The 16,289-nt window shown below is 40.9% G+C and overlaps 1 protein-coding gene across 2 annotated transcripts; it reads left to right on the top strand.

Annotated features, from left to right (window-relative positions):
- The first annotated feature begins 11,497 nt into the window (after positions 1 to 11,497).
- On the top strand, positions 11,498 to 15,454 carry LOC311035890 (xaa-Arg dipeptidase-like). Of its 2 annotated transcripts, none has more exons than XM_084044362.1 (7): positions 11,498 to 11,804; positions 12,173 to 12,321; positions 12,866 to 13,008; positions 13,829 to 13,983; positions 14,093 to 14,219; positions 15,021 to 15,095; positions 15,216 to 15,454. In XM_084044362.1, the coding sequence occupies exons 1-7, from the start codon at positions 11,592 to 11,594 to the stop codon at positions 15,356 to 15,358; spliced, it is 1,005 nt and encodes a 334-aa protein (XP_083900488.1). In that variant the 5' UTR covers positions 11,498 to 11,591; the 3' UTR covers positions 15,359 to 15,454. The 2 variants fall into 2 exon arrangements, with proteins under 2 accessions (XP_083900488.1, XP_083900487.1); XM_084044361.1 differs by having other exon boundaries at positions 14,988 to 15,095.
- The last annotated feature ends 835 nt before the right edge of the window (positions 15,455 to 16,289 follow it).

The raw sequence follows: 16,289 nt of genomic DNA, 5'->3' as shown, positions 1-16,289 counted from the left end.
AAATAGAGACGCATAATCCCTTATTTGAATATTTAAAAAAACACAGCATACCAACTTATTACACTGGCACAACTTATTACATGTATCAAGTTCTAGCTCTATTAATGCACCATATTATTCTGATTTATGAAGGCCAAATTTGATTTATAAAAAACAGCCAAGCAACAGTTCCTCATTGAGCCCTTTAGGGTATTCGGTTTGTAAGGTGTGTATCCACCAAGCCTCTCTCTGTAAAATAAATCTCTCTCGAGTCTCGATCCCCGCCTCTTTTTAAAGGCTGTACTGCCTCTATACTCTGGAACCTTAATGAGCAGACGTCGTCAACAACACAATATTTTTTTGATATATATGTAACAATAATGACACAAAAGGCACAAAAAGAAGAACATTGAGTGTATAAAAAACTAAACGGTTCACACCCCTCACTGTTATACAGGACCTCAGCATTTTTACAAAGGGAAACTAAGATTTTACCAGTCAGTCATCATCAGCTATAGCTGCATTCTTCAAGTGAGCACTGGCCAACTCACCCATGAAATTCTGTACATAATTCGAACCCCTCCATGCCTTGCAGTGTCACTGACTGACAGCCAGAAAAGCTTTTACCCTCACACCCATCTCCATGGCTTCTGAAACTGACTGTTGCGAATTTAGTGGACCCTCGATGTGGTCCTAAGAGTAATCCTTTATTATGGGTGGTGAGTGGTGGTGATTCGGTTTGAAGCGTTCATCTGTAGGCTAAGCAAGCAGCGAGCTCGGAGAACATGATGACACCAAGGCAGTTCTGAAGTTTATTAAACACATAGAGAATATATGAAGCATTGGTTATATTATTGTTAGGTGGTAAACTAACAAGAAAGCTTAAATTATTCTGAAAATGGTCCCTTAGGACACAGAGAGATAAAGGAAAGCAATATTCACTTCCCCAACAGTGAAGAATCCAGATAACTCAGTAAATTCTTTCTTTCTTTCTTTCTTTCTTTCTTTCTTTCTTTCTTTCTTTCTTTCTTTCTTTCTTTCTTTCTTTCTTTCTTTCTTTCTTTCGTTCTTCTAGATGTGTCTAAAACGAGACCCCACACTTTTATCAGTAATGTCACATGAAGGGCCATTTATTTCAGATGACTCCACCCTCCTCTCAAAACATCACAGTGGGAACTGCTAGAATCAATTTATTGATTGATTGCCACAGAGATCATAAACACCCCAGTGGCAGCCAGCCACATATAATCAGGCTAAGCTTGGGGGTAGAAATTATTCATTCAATTTACACCTATAGTCTGGCATTAGCAGTTCCCAGCTTGTGGCATAATTGACGGCAGGCTACAGCAACTGTGAAGATAATTTATTGTGAGCACCATATTTCAATAACATCACAATATTGTGTCATCCCCGATTGGAATTCTCGTACCCGGACACCCAATATTAATTAAACAATAAAAGTGTTTACACATGGCAATTTGTGAGGGCCTCTGTCCCAGGTCCCTCAGTGTCATACTGACATTGTGACCCTTTGCAACAGCAGGTTTATTATTATTATTATTATTATTATTATTACACTTCAGCAGAAAATCCAACTCTCCACCCATGATTCTACTTATTGAATCATGAATTATTGGGCGGTCAGTGCCAACCTATCAGGAGACTGAACAGCTGAACTCAGTGCTGCAATAAGCAAACTGATGCAAGGCAAGTCTACCTGAGTGCAACATACTTGGCTCTGCGAGTTCTTCTCGTCTTGTTTCCGGAGATCCAAGCTCCCCAAGACCTGGCTGCTGTCATCATAGCCCAGCTGAACGGCTATGACAGATTACCTGTAATTCACCATTATGCTGGTTCAAAGTAGTACAGCAAATGTACTACAAACTTGTTATGTTTCCAGCCTTTCCTTGTTAATTCACATCAATGTGACATTTTCTAAACAGCACTCATGCTGCTTTCTGGCCGTTCTGAAGAAAAGTTAAGCCAACTCATGATAGGGAGAGATGAAAAGAGATAACACAATCGTTTGAATTTTGTTGCTAATGCAGGCCATCCAATCTCTATACGCCTAAAATGAGAGCTGTGTCCAGGTTCTGAGCAGTAAGTTAGATTCGTACCCGGTCAGGGTTGGGCGTCAGCCAGGGCTGCGCCATGTCACCTATCCTCTTTGTGATATTCATGGACAGGATTTCGAGGTAGAGCCTTGGAGGGGAGGGTTTGTGGATCGTGAGCTGAGCATTGCATTACTGCTTTTCGCAGGTTTACACCTGATGGCTGCGGCCTTCAGCACTCACTGGATTAGCTGGCAGCCGAGTGGTATGAGGATCAGCATCTCTAAAGAAGAGAAGAGGTGTTTATTTGTCACTCACTCATACAGGTTCAAGCAGCTAAATATTGGTGTGACATGGTCTGCAAGACTGTGCGACAACAGCAACACAATATACAAGATAATAAGAATAATACTGGACTGTAATAGAATAAAAGAAAGAAAGAAATAAGAACAATAAAGGATAAAAACAAAAATAGGTTTAACACTTTAAGAATAGCACACACTCTTTAACCACTTGGACCCTAGTGTCCCTATTATGGGTGAACATAGCAAAAGTAGCAGTTATACAAGCTCACAATGCTCAGAATGTAAATTGATCTGACCTTGTGTCCACACCAGACTTTAACACATGAAAACACAGTCATGTACTAGTGTGACACTATGCACATAATGGATATTCTGTATTTCTGATGCCATATTCAGAAGCTGTTTCACAAATAGTACATTTATCACTTCCCACTTGGCGCATCACTCCCCTGGGTCCTCTGCGATACATACGCCAATTTGTGAAGTAGAGTGGTCCCACTTTACTATCGGTCGGATCTGCGGTTCTGGACTACCGGATCTCCATTATGCCTATATATGGGCGTATTGGATGGATTGGCGGTTCTGGACAACCGCCTAACCGCCAAACTCAACATCGGGCACGGTCAGACGGTTCTCAAGATACGGGAACTACAGACAGACACACGGACAGAGATTTCCACATATTTATAGTAGGATTATTATTGTCCCTCTGGTAATGGTACTATAGCTCTGCAGATAGCTACTGTATTTTGTTATTTTATACAACAAAATATTTCAGAGTTACAAGCGGGGGAGAATAGAAAGGAAGAATGCAGTTTCATTATTAGGTATCAGGAATCAGGTATGTCACCATGGAAACTCTGCTTCACCACAAATACAAGGTCACCTTGTATCTACAGTAGCTTTCACAAATGTTTGTACGCGTGCATGTATGTATGTGCATGTAAACTCCCTAGAAACGGCAATAGACATTATTGTAGGTTTTAATAATATTGCATCAGTAAGGCAGTGGGTGGATGTTCTGCGTGATTTTATGATCAGTTTTTATTTGCTTCGTGTCTGCCTATATTAGGCCTGGTAGTTAACTGAACCCATTGACTCATCATGATTTTATATTAGGTTTAATATAATCTCACAAGCTAGATTGCTTTTCTGTTTACTGGTGGTGTGTGACAGTTTGTCTGTCCGTATGCTCTGCTGCTTTCATTCAACAGTGCATAGAGCCAGAAAGTCAGCGACGTGTTTCCACTATAAGCCTGGCACACCATTATCACACTGTTGCAGGCATTAAGCCTGTATGTAATGCTTTGTCGCATGACTGTGTCAATCCTTGTATAACTGGTTTTCGACAAGCGATGCCATAGCGCGACAAAGCCTAAATTAGTCTTTAGTGATGGCTGGATGATTGGCCTTGGCAATGGTTCCAGCACTAGGAATATTATATATATATATATATATATATATATATATATATATATATATATATATATATATATATATATATATATATGGTGTATAGGGTAGGCAAGTGTATGTGCTTCACATTTCATACACAAAGGCAATTGAAAGTTCTTTACATAAGGCATGAAAAGTCATTTAGAAAGAAAGATACAAAATTAATTTAAATTATTGTTTTCCTTACTCTGACTTTTACTTTACTGTCATTCATCAGGATTATTGTAGTCAGTAGGACCATTTATCCTACTGTTCCCTACATGTGGAGGGGTCCCTGTGAATTCCCAACCCCTGAATAGAGCTTGTGTATGCCTATTTCCTCCTTCCTAATTTTCTTCCTCCTCCCTTTGACTACAATATCGCACTTAAAAATGCATTTGTTGTAATATGCTACTGATTGATTGATTGAATACTTTTAACAAGTTTTCTAACAGATAGTACAGTCAACTTTATGCGAAAAGGATAACACAAAAAGCCCCAGGGTCTTGTTTCCATTGTGGTCCATTGTACTCAAGTCATCAGTAATACATATAATACATACAATACATATCGGTAAGAACCTCAGTAGCATCCGAAGGTATATTTACAGAGAAAGGAGTTGTGGGAGGGCGGGGGACAGAGGATGCCACTGCCAAGGTGTTCAAAGGGGTTCTGCTAAGCCCAATTGTATTTTAAGGCTTGCCATTCTTTTAGGTCAGTTTTGAGCTATAGGTTTGTCACTCAGCAACTGCATCGTCCAGCCTAACATTACTAATGCCATTTTATATCAGCTGGGCGTTTGCTACTTGGTTTTTCTCAGTCACGGGTTCACCAAAGTTCAATCCTCATCAGTCAAATTCAAATCCACGTCCACGAGTGAGGTCAAAGGTGGTGACCAACCGCCACAGCCTGAGAGTTCATTGTTAAGTTGTGATTGATTAATGTACATGTCAAAAAAGGAACACCTGTTCCTACAATGAAATCAGCATATTATCTTTTCTTATTAAGCCCAAATGTCTCTCATCATCATGAAAATGATGAGAAATGTTTGCCTTGCCTTGTGCATGTGTGCATGCGTGCGTGCGTGTGTGTGCGTGTGCGTGTGCGTGTGCGTGTGCGTGTGTGTGTGCGTGTGCGTGTGCGTGTGTGTGTGTGTGTGTGTGTGTGTGTGTGTGTGTGTGTGTGTCCCTCTCCCTCTCTCTCTAGTGTTTATAGCATCAGAAATGGGCGTTTGAATTATCTCGCTGATGTATGAGTTACGGGAGTTCAGGGAATGTTCTATAATAAACCGATGCTGCATGTCCACAACATCACACACTCCAGAACATTATTGAACTGCGAACTACACTTTTATTTGCCAAAAGAATAGACACAATAGGTAAAGGGCCTCATCTGACACATGTATGTGCCTACCTTATTTTGTATCAAGCTGTTGTTATGAAGCTATTCCTTTCAGTAACCACTGATTACAGGAAATTCACTTCACAATGGGTTTCCATTTTAATCAGCTAGTGAATAGAAGCCTGTGGTGAAGATCATTTTGTCTTAGCATCCTGTGAAACCAGTCCAATTTTGGAATTAGTCTGAAGCCTGATTTGTATTGGGTCTTACGACAGAGCATAAATTAGGCATGGGCCATATTAACTTCCTTGTGGGTGGGGAAGGGGGTAAAACTGCTGTCAGTAACATTAACTGTCTAGTGTCTGCTGTGATTCAGACAATAATGGCTTGCCAAACGGAGCAATATGAACACTTAGAGAACCCATCTAAGTCTGTATCAAATATGTACAAGTACAGAGTTAGCTGTTTATGATTTGTTTTATGATTGAGTGAATAATAATGGTTTGATCCATACTCCTTTTGAATAATTTAATCTGAATTAATAAGAAGCTGTTAAATAATGACTTGAATGATTTTTCAATAAATCGAGAAACTGTTTCATAAAGGTCTGTTTATTTAGTACATCATGCCATTCCATACAAAAGATTTTCAGCCGTCCGGCCTTCATATCAGTGTGACACAATGATCTGATGTGTCTGAGCTGTGATTGGCATATGTGTAGTTTGCTGTGATTAGTCTTCATTTGTGGTGACTGTGACTAGACCAATGATGTTCTAGACGGCTGGCCCCTTCAGTGCACGGCTGGCCCCTTCATCACACTTTACTTTGACAAAAGATATTTTCCTACTGAGAAGTCAGTTCAACCCCCTGATGCACCCACAGTTTCACCCACCACTCATGACCACCACTTGATGTTGACTGTGTGGAATGAGGCAGATAGAGGGGGCATACATCAGAATACTTAAAACCCAGTAGAAAAACAAAGCCATGACAAGAATTTATTCTGCTGTCTCCAATACATTACAATATTATTCAAATGTGTCAGTTGGGGTTTAATTGTTATGCTCCTTGTGCATTTCAGTGCACAACAGGACACTAGAGTCTCTCGTCTTAGGGAAGAATATTAAGTATGTTCATTACTCAGGAGTAGCGATGAATCTGAAAGAGCCATGGTAATCACAACACCAAACATCAAGGACATGGAAGTCTCCTATAAGTTCCCGTGGGAGAGCTTCCAATTAACACTCAAGCTTTCACCCTGACATGGTGAATGGCTTGAGTACAAAGACAGACAGACAGATAGAGAAAGATAGAAACCAAGAGTAAGTAGAGAGACTGAGAAAGAGGATGGGGCCTCAGTATGCTGAAATGAGAGAAAAACTGTTTTGTTGTGACTGTTACCGTAAGCCTTAATTTGAGCCCTTTATCTGAACATTGTGCATGGCCTTATACAGTGGTTGTTGTGAAATATGTATGAAGTGTGTATCATTTGGGGACTGTGTGTGAGAAATGGGGGGGGGGGATCAAAATAATTACATAGAACGGGCTGGGACGCTAAAGAAATGTGATGACTATATGGTGGTGGTGGTGACATATTTAGATTTCAAAAAGAAATGTGTGCATGCATTGTCTCATGTTTGTAAATAATGCTGTTAACGTAATAACAGCAGGGGTTCCATCTGGATCTCAGACTTCCTGAGGCCAGTCATGTGTCTATGATGTATGACTCCATATTTGGGCAAGATTTCAGGCCAATCAGACTGCCAATGACATCCAATTTAAAACTTAAGTTAATGTAAATTTAAAAAAAGGAAACACAGTCCTCTTAAGGGATGCAGGGATGCAGTTCTTTTGAATTTGTGTCCCTTTAGCTTAGCTGTTTTAGTCATATGTCATACTTACTCTTCCTGCAATTGTAGCAGAGGAAAATACTATGGGATTGAAATGAGCAAACATGATGTCTGTGGAATAACCACAACAACATTCTGAGATGTGGTGGTTGTTGAAAAATAGCATTTCACTGTTGTAAAAGGCTTTCAATTAATTTTGTTTTATTCTCAGTGTGTGTGCTGTGTGTTCTCACACACCTTTCACCCACCCCTGATGATTCCAACTAGTGTGGTGTTTAGGGGACTTCTCATGCTCCCCTGTTCCACAGACGATCAATTCACCTGGCTGTTGACAAAGAGACAACTGTATGGGAGAATTACAGCTTTGTCAACTGCTAGGGTGTGGAGAAACAAAATCAGATGTCACAGAATGTCAAACTGTATATTGTATATACATACAATATAAGTGTAAGAGTAAGGAAACTTTACAGATGGATATGATATAGTTCAGGTTTTTGTTCAGTAGAAGATCACATGCATATTCCTGGAATCTTAAAATAGTGTTGTTGCTTTTCGTTCCAGTAAAGAGTCTATTATTTCATAGCCTTCTCCAACACGTAACACATAAAGCTACCATATGGGCAAATGGAGTAGAATAAACCCTCCGAGAAGCAAAGATGCAGAAAAACACGCATAACCTGAGGTGTTAATATATTCCAGCTCAAAGAGAAAAGCCATGCCATGGAGTGCACTGATGTGACATAATTGACAGGGAAGGAGATGTCAATTTGCACATGCAAGCAAACACACACTCTCAACTCAACTCCATTCCACGCTCTTTCTCTCTCTTTCTCCGACACGCGCACGCGCGCGCACACACACACACACACACACACACACACACACACACACACACACACACACACACACACACACACACACACACACACACACACACACACACACACACACACACACACACACACACACACACACACACACACACACACACACACACACGCGCGCGAAAAGCCCTGTAGGGTATATCATCCAAATACCAAGCAAACTGCTTGTTGTGGGAAATCATGCCTTGAGGGGTGTTTTCTTTCCGGGTCCCCTACATGGCTGTTCCTCCTTTAATAGTGGTGGTGACAGGTCAGATCAGGCATGGCGGACACATTGTCAGTTCTCCTCAGCCGACTGGAACCTCATGTTTAAAATGAGGCACATCAGCCGTGTGTCTGGGTTTGTGCACAAACTATCTGACTTGAGGTTAAGGGTGGAGGTGAGCCACAAACACACATAGATAAATATGTTCATACAAATATCGACATAAACGCACGCCCGCCTGCAGTCATGCACACACAAACATGTCCATTATAATGGACTGGTCACTGAACACTTGATGCTCTCTAGCATCTCTCTGACTCAGGTTCTTCAATGTCTGCACTGCAGCAGGAAGCTACTTGAAATGTGTGTGTGTGTGTGTGTGTGTGTGTGTGTGTGTGTGTGTGTGTGTGTGTGTGTGTGTGTGTGTGTGTGTGTGTGTGTGTGTGTGTGTGTGTGTGTGTGTGTGTGTGTGTGTGTGTGTGTGTGTGTGTCTGTTTCATCTCCCATTACAAAGAGAGAGGAACATCCATTTGTTGTAACTGTCAAGGCACCATTCCTAAGGGACATACTCTTGTTGTGATGCCTTCATTTGCATATTATAGCTCTCTGATTTCTCTCTGGCTTGGTGCTATCACCCTGATAAATCACCTTGGTGAAAGATCACGTTTTCATCTCATGGGATACTTAAAATATTGAATGTTTGCAAAGCGCATGCGTGATGTGCTGAGAGATACATCATGGAACAGATATATTATATGATGCATCACATGTGATTGATATTTGTCATTTAAAGCTTTCCAGTGTAACCCATGTGGTTTTCAGCAGCACCCGTATTTTCATTTCAGACTTCTACCTCACTCCATGTACTGTAAGTTCAAAAGATATTTAGATCACTAGTGAAACACTGACACCTTGAGACCGGTTAAGCTGTGACTCAAAATAATTAATTAAATGTGTGTGTTTAAACCAACCACAGAATGTAACTATACATGCTGTCTATTAGCAAACCTCTGCAACATAATAAATAAAGCTATTATCATGTGGGTTCAGCCTTCCTGTACCTGAATGTCACAGCCGAAAATAGAGGCAGATCTGAATCGAAAACAAAAGTGTACTAACTATCTACTAAGAAGTGCTGTCTTCAAGTTCTCTGTTTGTGCAAGTGTTGGCTGAAAAAGTCAAAAACCGGATGAGTCGTGTGAAATAAACCACATGCTCACAACGCAAATCCCTGAATAAGATAATAGTCAATGCATGAGTGACTCCCTTCGATGTCACTTAATTGACACACAATGGACAGTGGCTTCAGTGAAGCGTAAACTAAGCTGACAGACAGGCCATGTCAGCTTGGTGACAGCTTGCTTGGTGCTGTTCGACAACATGTCCTCTTGTGAGTGACAGCGACCCCCCAATTAACCTCAAGCACATACAGGGACAGACACACGTGTATGCACAAATCCTGTCATGAACAACACACTACAAACAAGCACAGGCAAAAAGAAAGCACATGCACAGGTAGAGACAAACTCTCTTCTTTCTCTTATACATGTCTCCCAGCCCAACCTCTCTCTTTCTCTGTCACTCACTCACTCAATCTCTCTCTCGTGCATGCGCGCACACACACACACACACACACACACACACACACACACACACACACACACACACACGCGCGCGCGTGCGCATGCGCATGCACACGCAGTCACACACACACACACACACACACACACACACACACACACACACACACACACACACACACACACACACACACACACACACACACACACACACACACACACACACACACACAGGGTATGTGACAGCTGTGGACTCTTGTCCGCATTCATATGGCACTAATTGAGCTTGTTCCACTTCTAGGTCAGATCTCAGTTCTCAGAGTTCATCCTGAGTGATTGTTTGTTGTGTGAATACTGTCAATTCAATGGCCATGAAAAGATGATTGCAGGGGCAATCTGAGCCTTATATATTTATTTATTTTACTATTCATACATTCGTGGTTCGTTTTATTGACTGCAAGATGAATGTTGGTAGTTATTATTTTACAAACAACAAAAGACCCAATCTTGAAAAAGATAGGATTTTTTAAATTTGTAACACTGAAACTTGTATTGATTTTTGACATTAGGTATATCAACAATTGTTGCAAATGAGTATAAAATAAATTATTGGATTTTATGTATTGAGCCATGCTCTCAAATTATCAATGGTGCTCGTGACACATGGGAGAAAAACACTCTGGCACCCTCTATTGTGTTAGCAGAGAAATTAACATATTATATGGAATAGAAGCAATCATCACCCACCACCTTCCTTGCAACCATCTCCTCTATGATTATTTAAATCACATAGGCCTGGTGAAAGGCTTATACATTATCCCAATAAAGTATATCATAAAGCGAATGCTTCAGAGTTATACTGTCTGTTTTGATTTAACATAATCTCCCACACAATTGGCCCATGTTAATGTTAATATAGGCAACACCGTGCGCTCCCAGCCAGCAGAGGGCGATCAGCCTACGTACCCATATTCAATTATTTTCAGTCTCTTATTTTGTTCATTCTGTGTGGTGTTGCTATGACAACAGAATTTCCGTCGGGATCAATAAAGGTCTGTCTGTCATCACTTGGCTGTCCTATCCTTTGGTCCTATTCTATTCTGTCCTGTCTTGTTGTAGCCCTGAAAAATTACATATCTTCTCGTGGGACAGTCATGGATACACTTCAACCTGGTGTTTGCAAAATCTCCATTTGCGGCCCGTGCATCTACATAAACGTTCAGATTTCAAATATAAAGTGCTTACCCATGGCCACGGATGTAACAATTATGTATGGGCCCTCAGAAGTACCCGTATCTTCCGTATTGTTCAATAAAAAGCATTTGAATCCGATTGATGGCCATTTCCTTCGTATTTTTGCCATATGCTTTCAACAACGCAACCCTATCGGCTGGGAGGTGTATTGCACCCTGATACAAAACTCTGACAAAATGGCCACCGACCGGATTAAAATGTTTATTTTATTTTATTGAACAATACGGAAGATACAGGTACATCTGAGGGCCCGTACCGAATTTCAACATCCGTGGCCATGGGGTAAGCACTTTATATTTGAAATCTGAACGTATATGTAGATGTAGCCTACGGGCCAAAAAGAGAGTAAGTGCAAACACCAGGTTGAAGTTCATCCATCGTGTATCCATGGTTTGGCTGGTCTTGTAGCAGCAGGGACATACGTTTTTTCAACTACTTCCGTCCTGGTCCCACTGGTTGCAGACAGCCCAACGGTATATTCCCATCATCAATCATCAACCACGTCTACTCCAACAGGGCACCATGCAATCTAAGGCCATGAAAAACAACCTCCAGCTCTGCATAGACAACCTCCACAGCATGTTGTTCGAGTTAAGTCGAGACCTGTGGAGCTGTCCAGAACTCGCATACCAGGAGAGACAAGCTCACGATAGACTCGTGAGATTCTTCTCCACGGACGATCATGCTTGGACTGTCGAAAGTCACTATATGCTGGAAACTGCCTTTCGAGCCACCTGGGGTCCGTTTGGTGGGAAAGAGGGAGACGGGGTTTTGAACGTCGCGTTCCTGTGCGAGTACGACGCGTTGCCAGGCATCGGGCACGCCTGTGGGCACAACCTGATAGCTGAAGTGGGCGCTGCAGGTGCACTGGGGCTCACATATGCATTAGAAAAAGAAGGACATTTTCCTGTTCGTGTAAAGGTAGCCTACTTATTGTAGTTGTTAGAAGAAAACAACTTTTTGTTTTTGTTTTAAACAACACACGCACGCGTGCGCGCGCACACACACACACACACACACACACACACACACACACACACACACACACACACACACACACACACACACACACACACACAGTGGTGGAAAACATATTACATTTTTAAAAGTATCAATAGTGCGATGTAGAAATACTCTATTACAAGTAAAAGTCTTGTATTCAGAATTGACTTGAGTAAAAGTACAAAAGTATTGGCATCAAAATGTGCTTAAAGTACCAAAAGCAGAAAGTACTCATTATGCAGAATGTCCCCATTTCTTTTTGATACATAAACCATGTCGTCCTGCAGGTAACAGTCCTGGGTACTCCTGCAGAAGAGAGCATAGGAGGGAAGATTGACCTGATAAAGGCAGGAGCCTTCAGAGACATAGACCTGGTGTTCATGGCTCACCCAGCTCAGCAGGATGTTGCCTTCCTGCCTTGTACTTCAATCATAGAGTAAGTAGATTTAGAAATGACTTTGTTTACTGTGTCAACATGCATTTCTCGACAAGGTTTTTTTGTGCTAGAGATGTTGGCTGATTGGTGGCGCTAAAGGAAAAGCCACATACATTCAATAGGGTTACAAGTAAGTACAATCTGCCCATCCCATTAGGTGATGTGTGCAAATTTGACATTTTGACCTGAGGGTGGTACTAGAGTCAAGCTCATGAGGCCAATCAGTTGGGGGCTGGGGGGGGGGGGGTCATCCTCTCAGGATCATGAAGGTGCACAGCAAATTCCATGGAAATACAGCCAGTCATTTTCAAGATGTGTTGTTTGGGAACAAATTGGAGGACAGACATTGCCGCTAGGGCTGAAAATGCACTGCGATGCACCCCACAGTATATGGATGCACCGCATTACTTGATTGAAAATCAGTTATTTATGGAGACACGCCGACACTGGCGTGTGACAAAGTATAAAATCAGGCTTATGGTTTTGCCATTCTTCCAGTCGACCCTAAAAGCTGTTTTTTCTTTTCTTTTTTAATCTTGTGTAGCGTGACTGTAAAGTACCACGGGAAAGCATCCCACGCAGCTGCCTACCCTTGGGAGGGAGTGAATGCTTTGGATGCTGCTGTGTTGGCCTACAACAACCTTTCTGTCCTCAGGCAGCAGCTCAAACCTAATTGGAAACTCCACGGTGAGGAGAGAGCAGGCGCATTTGAAGTTCTAGTTATTATAGTAGGGATGATCAGGTAAAGGTGCCTACTGTAGAATAAATACAACATCAGTTTATGGTGCCTTCAGTCACTGTGGTCTTTACCTCTTACCTCTTTTCACAAGCTTTTAGTTAAAGGCAAGACCACTTTGGTAGAGGTTTGGTTTGTGTATTTACCTTGCCATGGTGTAACTCCAGCAGTGGACAAGAAATCAAAAATAATTTCTCCATTGATTAGAAATTGATAATTCAAAATATGCTCCTCATTGACTTACATTGATCACTGAAACAGCTCTCAAAGTCACTCTTTTAGCACATAAACAAACGCAAGTTGACTCAGACAATATAGAGCATCACAAAATGTTTTTGTAATAGAAATGTTAACTTCCTGTTTTTCCTGATTTTTATTAAGAAGACACGGACTGGATCCCCGGATCCGGATCTTCAAATAGTAAAATCAGCAGGAAGTTGACATTTTTATTAAAAAAATAAACAGTACTGGGTTTGGTGATGTTCCATATTGTCTGAATCAGCTTTGTTTGTGTTTGTTTATGTGCTAAAATAGTGACTGTGAAAATGAGAGCTGTTCTACCGTACAATGTAAGTCAATGAGGAGCATATTTTGAATTATCAATCTCTAATGAATGGAGCAATTATTTTTGATTTCTTGTCCACCTTGGAGTTACTTCATGGCAAGGTAAATACACAACCCAAACCTCAACCAAAGTGGTCTTGCCCTTTAAGCAACATTATCATAATTTACAGTATCCTTTGCTATTGCATGTTTGCTTTTCTTCACTAGGCATCATCAAACATGGAGGGGTGGTGCCCAATATTATCCCTGACTACACTGAGATGGTGTTCTACCTCCGCACACCATTCATGAAGGAACTTTCTGATCTTAAGGCCAAAGCTGAATCATGCTTCAGGTCAGCCGCTATGGCAACTGGTTGTGAAGTACGTATGCATGTATGTATGTATGCTTCAAAACTGTGCTCTTGCTTCATAATGTTAGCTGTTTTGCGCTCTGTCTATCTAACTGATAATTATCTAATAATATCATTAGGTGGAGATAACCTACCCAAACCCTGCCTACTCTAATATCTTACCCAATGTCACCCTGGCAAACCTCTATGAAAACAATGGGAAGGCGTTGGGAATTGAGTTTCAGGAAGAACCAAATGACTTCTGTGGTAGGTATAAACAAAAAAAAGTGTCCTTGAGCAGTGAAGTACACATAGCAATTCAATTCAGTACATCTGCAAAGATGCAGGACCAATAGATTTAGAACTACTTTTGTAAATATATGTTTTGTGTGTGTGTATGAACTGTGTTGATAAGTGTTTGTTGATATTGATTTGTTTATTTATTTAACAGGAACTAAACTGTTGCACCAGAGCCATGTAGCTAATTTGCATCTTTTATTGTATTTACTGCTAGCTGTCAGGGGTGGATTTATGTATGGGCGACATGGGCAGCTAGGGCGTGATGTCTTAAGTCAAGTCTTAAGACCTGGTACATAAGAGGCGCAAAATAGGGCCCTTACAGTACGTCTCTCCAGAGTCCCCACTGGAAGCACAAGGTATTGGGAGCAAGGGGGCACCTATCAAATAGCATACTGTACCTATGACTTAATACAATACTAAATCGATACGAAAAAAAGTTCTAAGATATCGTGTCTAGTTTAGGAAAAAGAGGAAAGAAGAGGAGAAATACATAAAATATAAAGGTATGCAGTAATGCAGCTATGTAATCTCTTATTCTCGCCCAGGGCAAGCTAGAACCGCCACTGCTGGCTGTGCGACAAATTGCCCTTTGGGAGTAAGAAAGCTTACCATGACCTTGACCATGACACTGTAATGAGTGTTCAAGGACTGAAATGTAGATATTTTTGACAGGTTGCACAATGTCATCCAATTCCAACCAATATTCCTGTTGCATTCATAATAATTATCTTGCAGGTTCCACTGACTTTGGTAATGTATCGTTTGTAGTACCTGGTATCCATCCCTTCTTCTACATTGGTTCAGATGCACTGAATCACACTGAGGACTACACCAAAGCAGCTGGTAAGTTACATAATGTACACATTTGTTATTTTTGGAACAGGTGTGTTCATTCGCTTAGCTTTTTTCCCCCTCCTTTCCAGCCCAGCAACTTTATGCATTTTCATACTCTTTTTCCTCCAGGAGCTGAAAAGGCTCAGTTATACACCCTGAGGACCGCCAAAGCCCTGGCTATGACAGCTGTGGATGTTCTGTGCTGCCCTGATCTACTTCTGAAGGTGAGAGACGACTTCAATCAAGCTAAAATGAAGCAAGAGGTGAAATGACAGAAAGCCAGTGATATGGCTCTGTATTATTTATAATCAATTACTGTAAATTCAGTATCAGTTTATGGCCACGCCCTGATTTACTCAAATGTTTTGATATATAGACATTAATCTACATGCTTATCCAACTCCAGGCACAGGATTGTAACCTAGAGGCATACTGTACCTCAAGTTTATTTCTAAAATGTAAATGTGCTTGCATGCAGGGAGTGTTGCATATAAATAATGCTGGTGCCACTGTTCCATGGACACTGCTAATAAGTCCTAATTAAATACATATCACCTTTTCAGAAAACATCACATTTATTACATAAGGTTACATAAATTCTCTTTTTTCGGGGGTAGTACTTAAATTCTCATATAACCTGTAAACCCGAAGTGAAAGGCAATCTGCCAGAAGATATTTGTGTATTAAGCTGAAAAATACATTGTAAAAACTAACAGCTACGTATTAGGCTACAGTGAACCTAAATGCACTAAACAGAGATGAGCTTCAGTTTTATAAAAAAAAAAAATCTATGTATAAGTGAATAATGGTATATTCCTGTGTACTAATTAAAACTTCATTTGTCATTTCACACTAAAGTGGTACAGTGGCCTGACGGCAAAATAATTGCATTGATACAAAGATCACTCGAAATTGATAACACCTACTGAATGATACAGTACTGTTGAGGTTGAGTATTACCTGACCATCAGGTTTTGAGATTTCTGTTCGGATCTCAATGTATGAGATCCACATCGCCAGTAAAAGGTAACGTGCACAGGCAGCATTTAAAAACAAAAGTTAAGTGTCGTTGTACACTGTTGGGCATAATGCTCTCTGCTGTTTGTTTTGAGAATCACTGCACGTAGACCTGATGGACAATGTAGCATGTACAGAATTATATGTCCATGTCTGTGATATAGCCTTTAGGACAATCCCAGGCAA

Source organism: Gymnoscopelus microlampas, assembly GCF_963454915.1.
Source record: "Gymnoscopelus microlampas genome assembly, chromosome: 20".
Taxonomy (NCBI): Eukaryota; Metazoa; Chordata; class Actinopteri; order Myctophiformes; family Myctophidae; genus Gymnoscopelus; species Gymnoscopelus microlampas.
This window is presented reverse-complemented; position numbering and strand designations above follow the sequence as displayed.

Excerpts from the sequence above, each read along its gene's own strand:
- LOC311035890 (XM_084044361.1), top strand. The coding sequence starts at position 11,592 with ATGCTGGAAACTGCCTTTCGAGCCACCTGGGGTCCGTTTGGTGGGAAA. Across the intron at positions 11,805-12,172 it reads ATTTTCCTGTTCGTGTAAAG|GTAACAGTCCTGGGTACTCC; the intron begins GTAGCCTACTTA and ends GTCGTCCTGCAG. Across the intron at positions 13,984-14,092 it reads CTATGGCAACTGGTTGTGAA|GTGGAGATAACCTACCCAAA; the intron begins GTACGTATGCAT and ends TAATATCATTAG.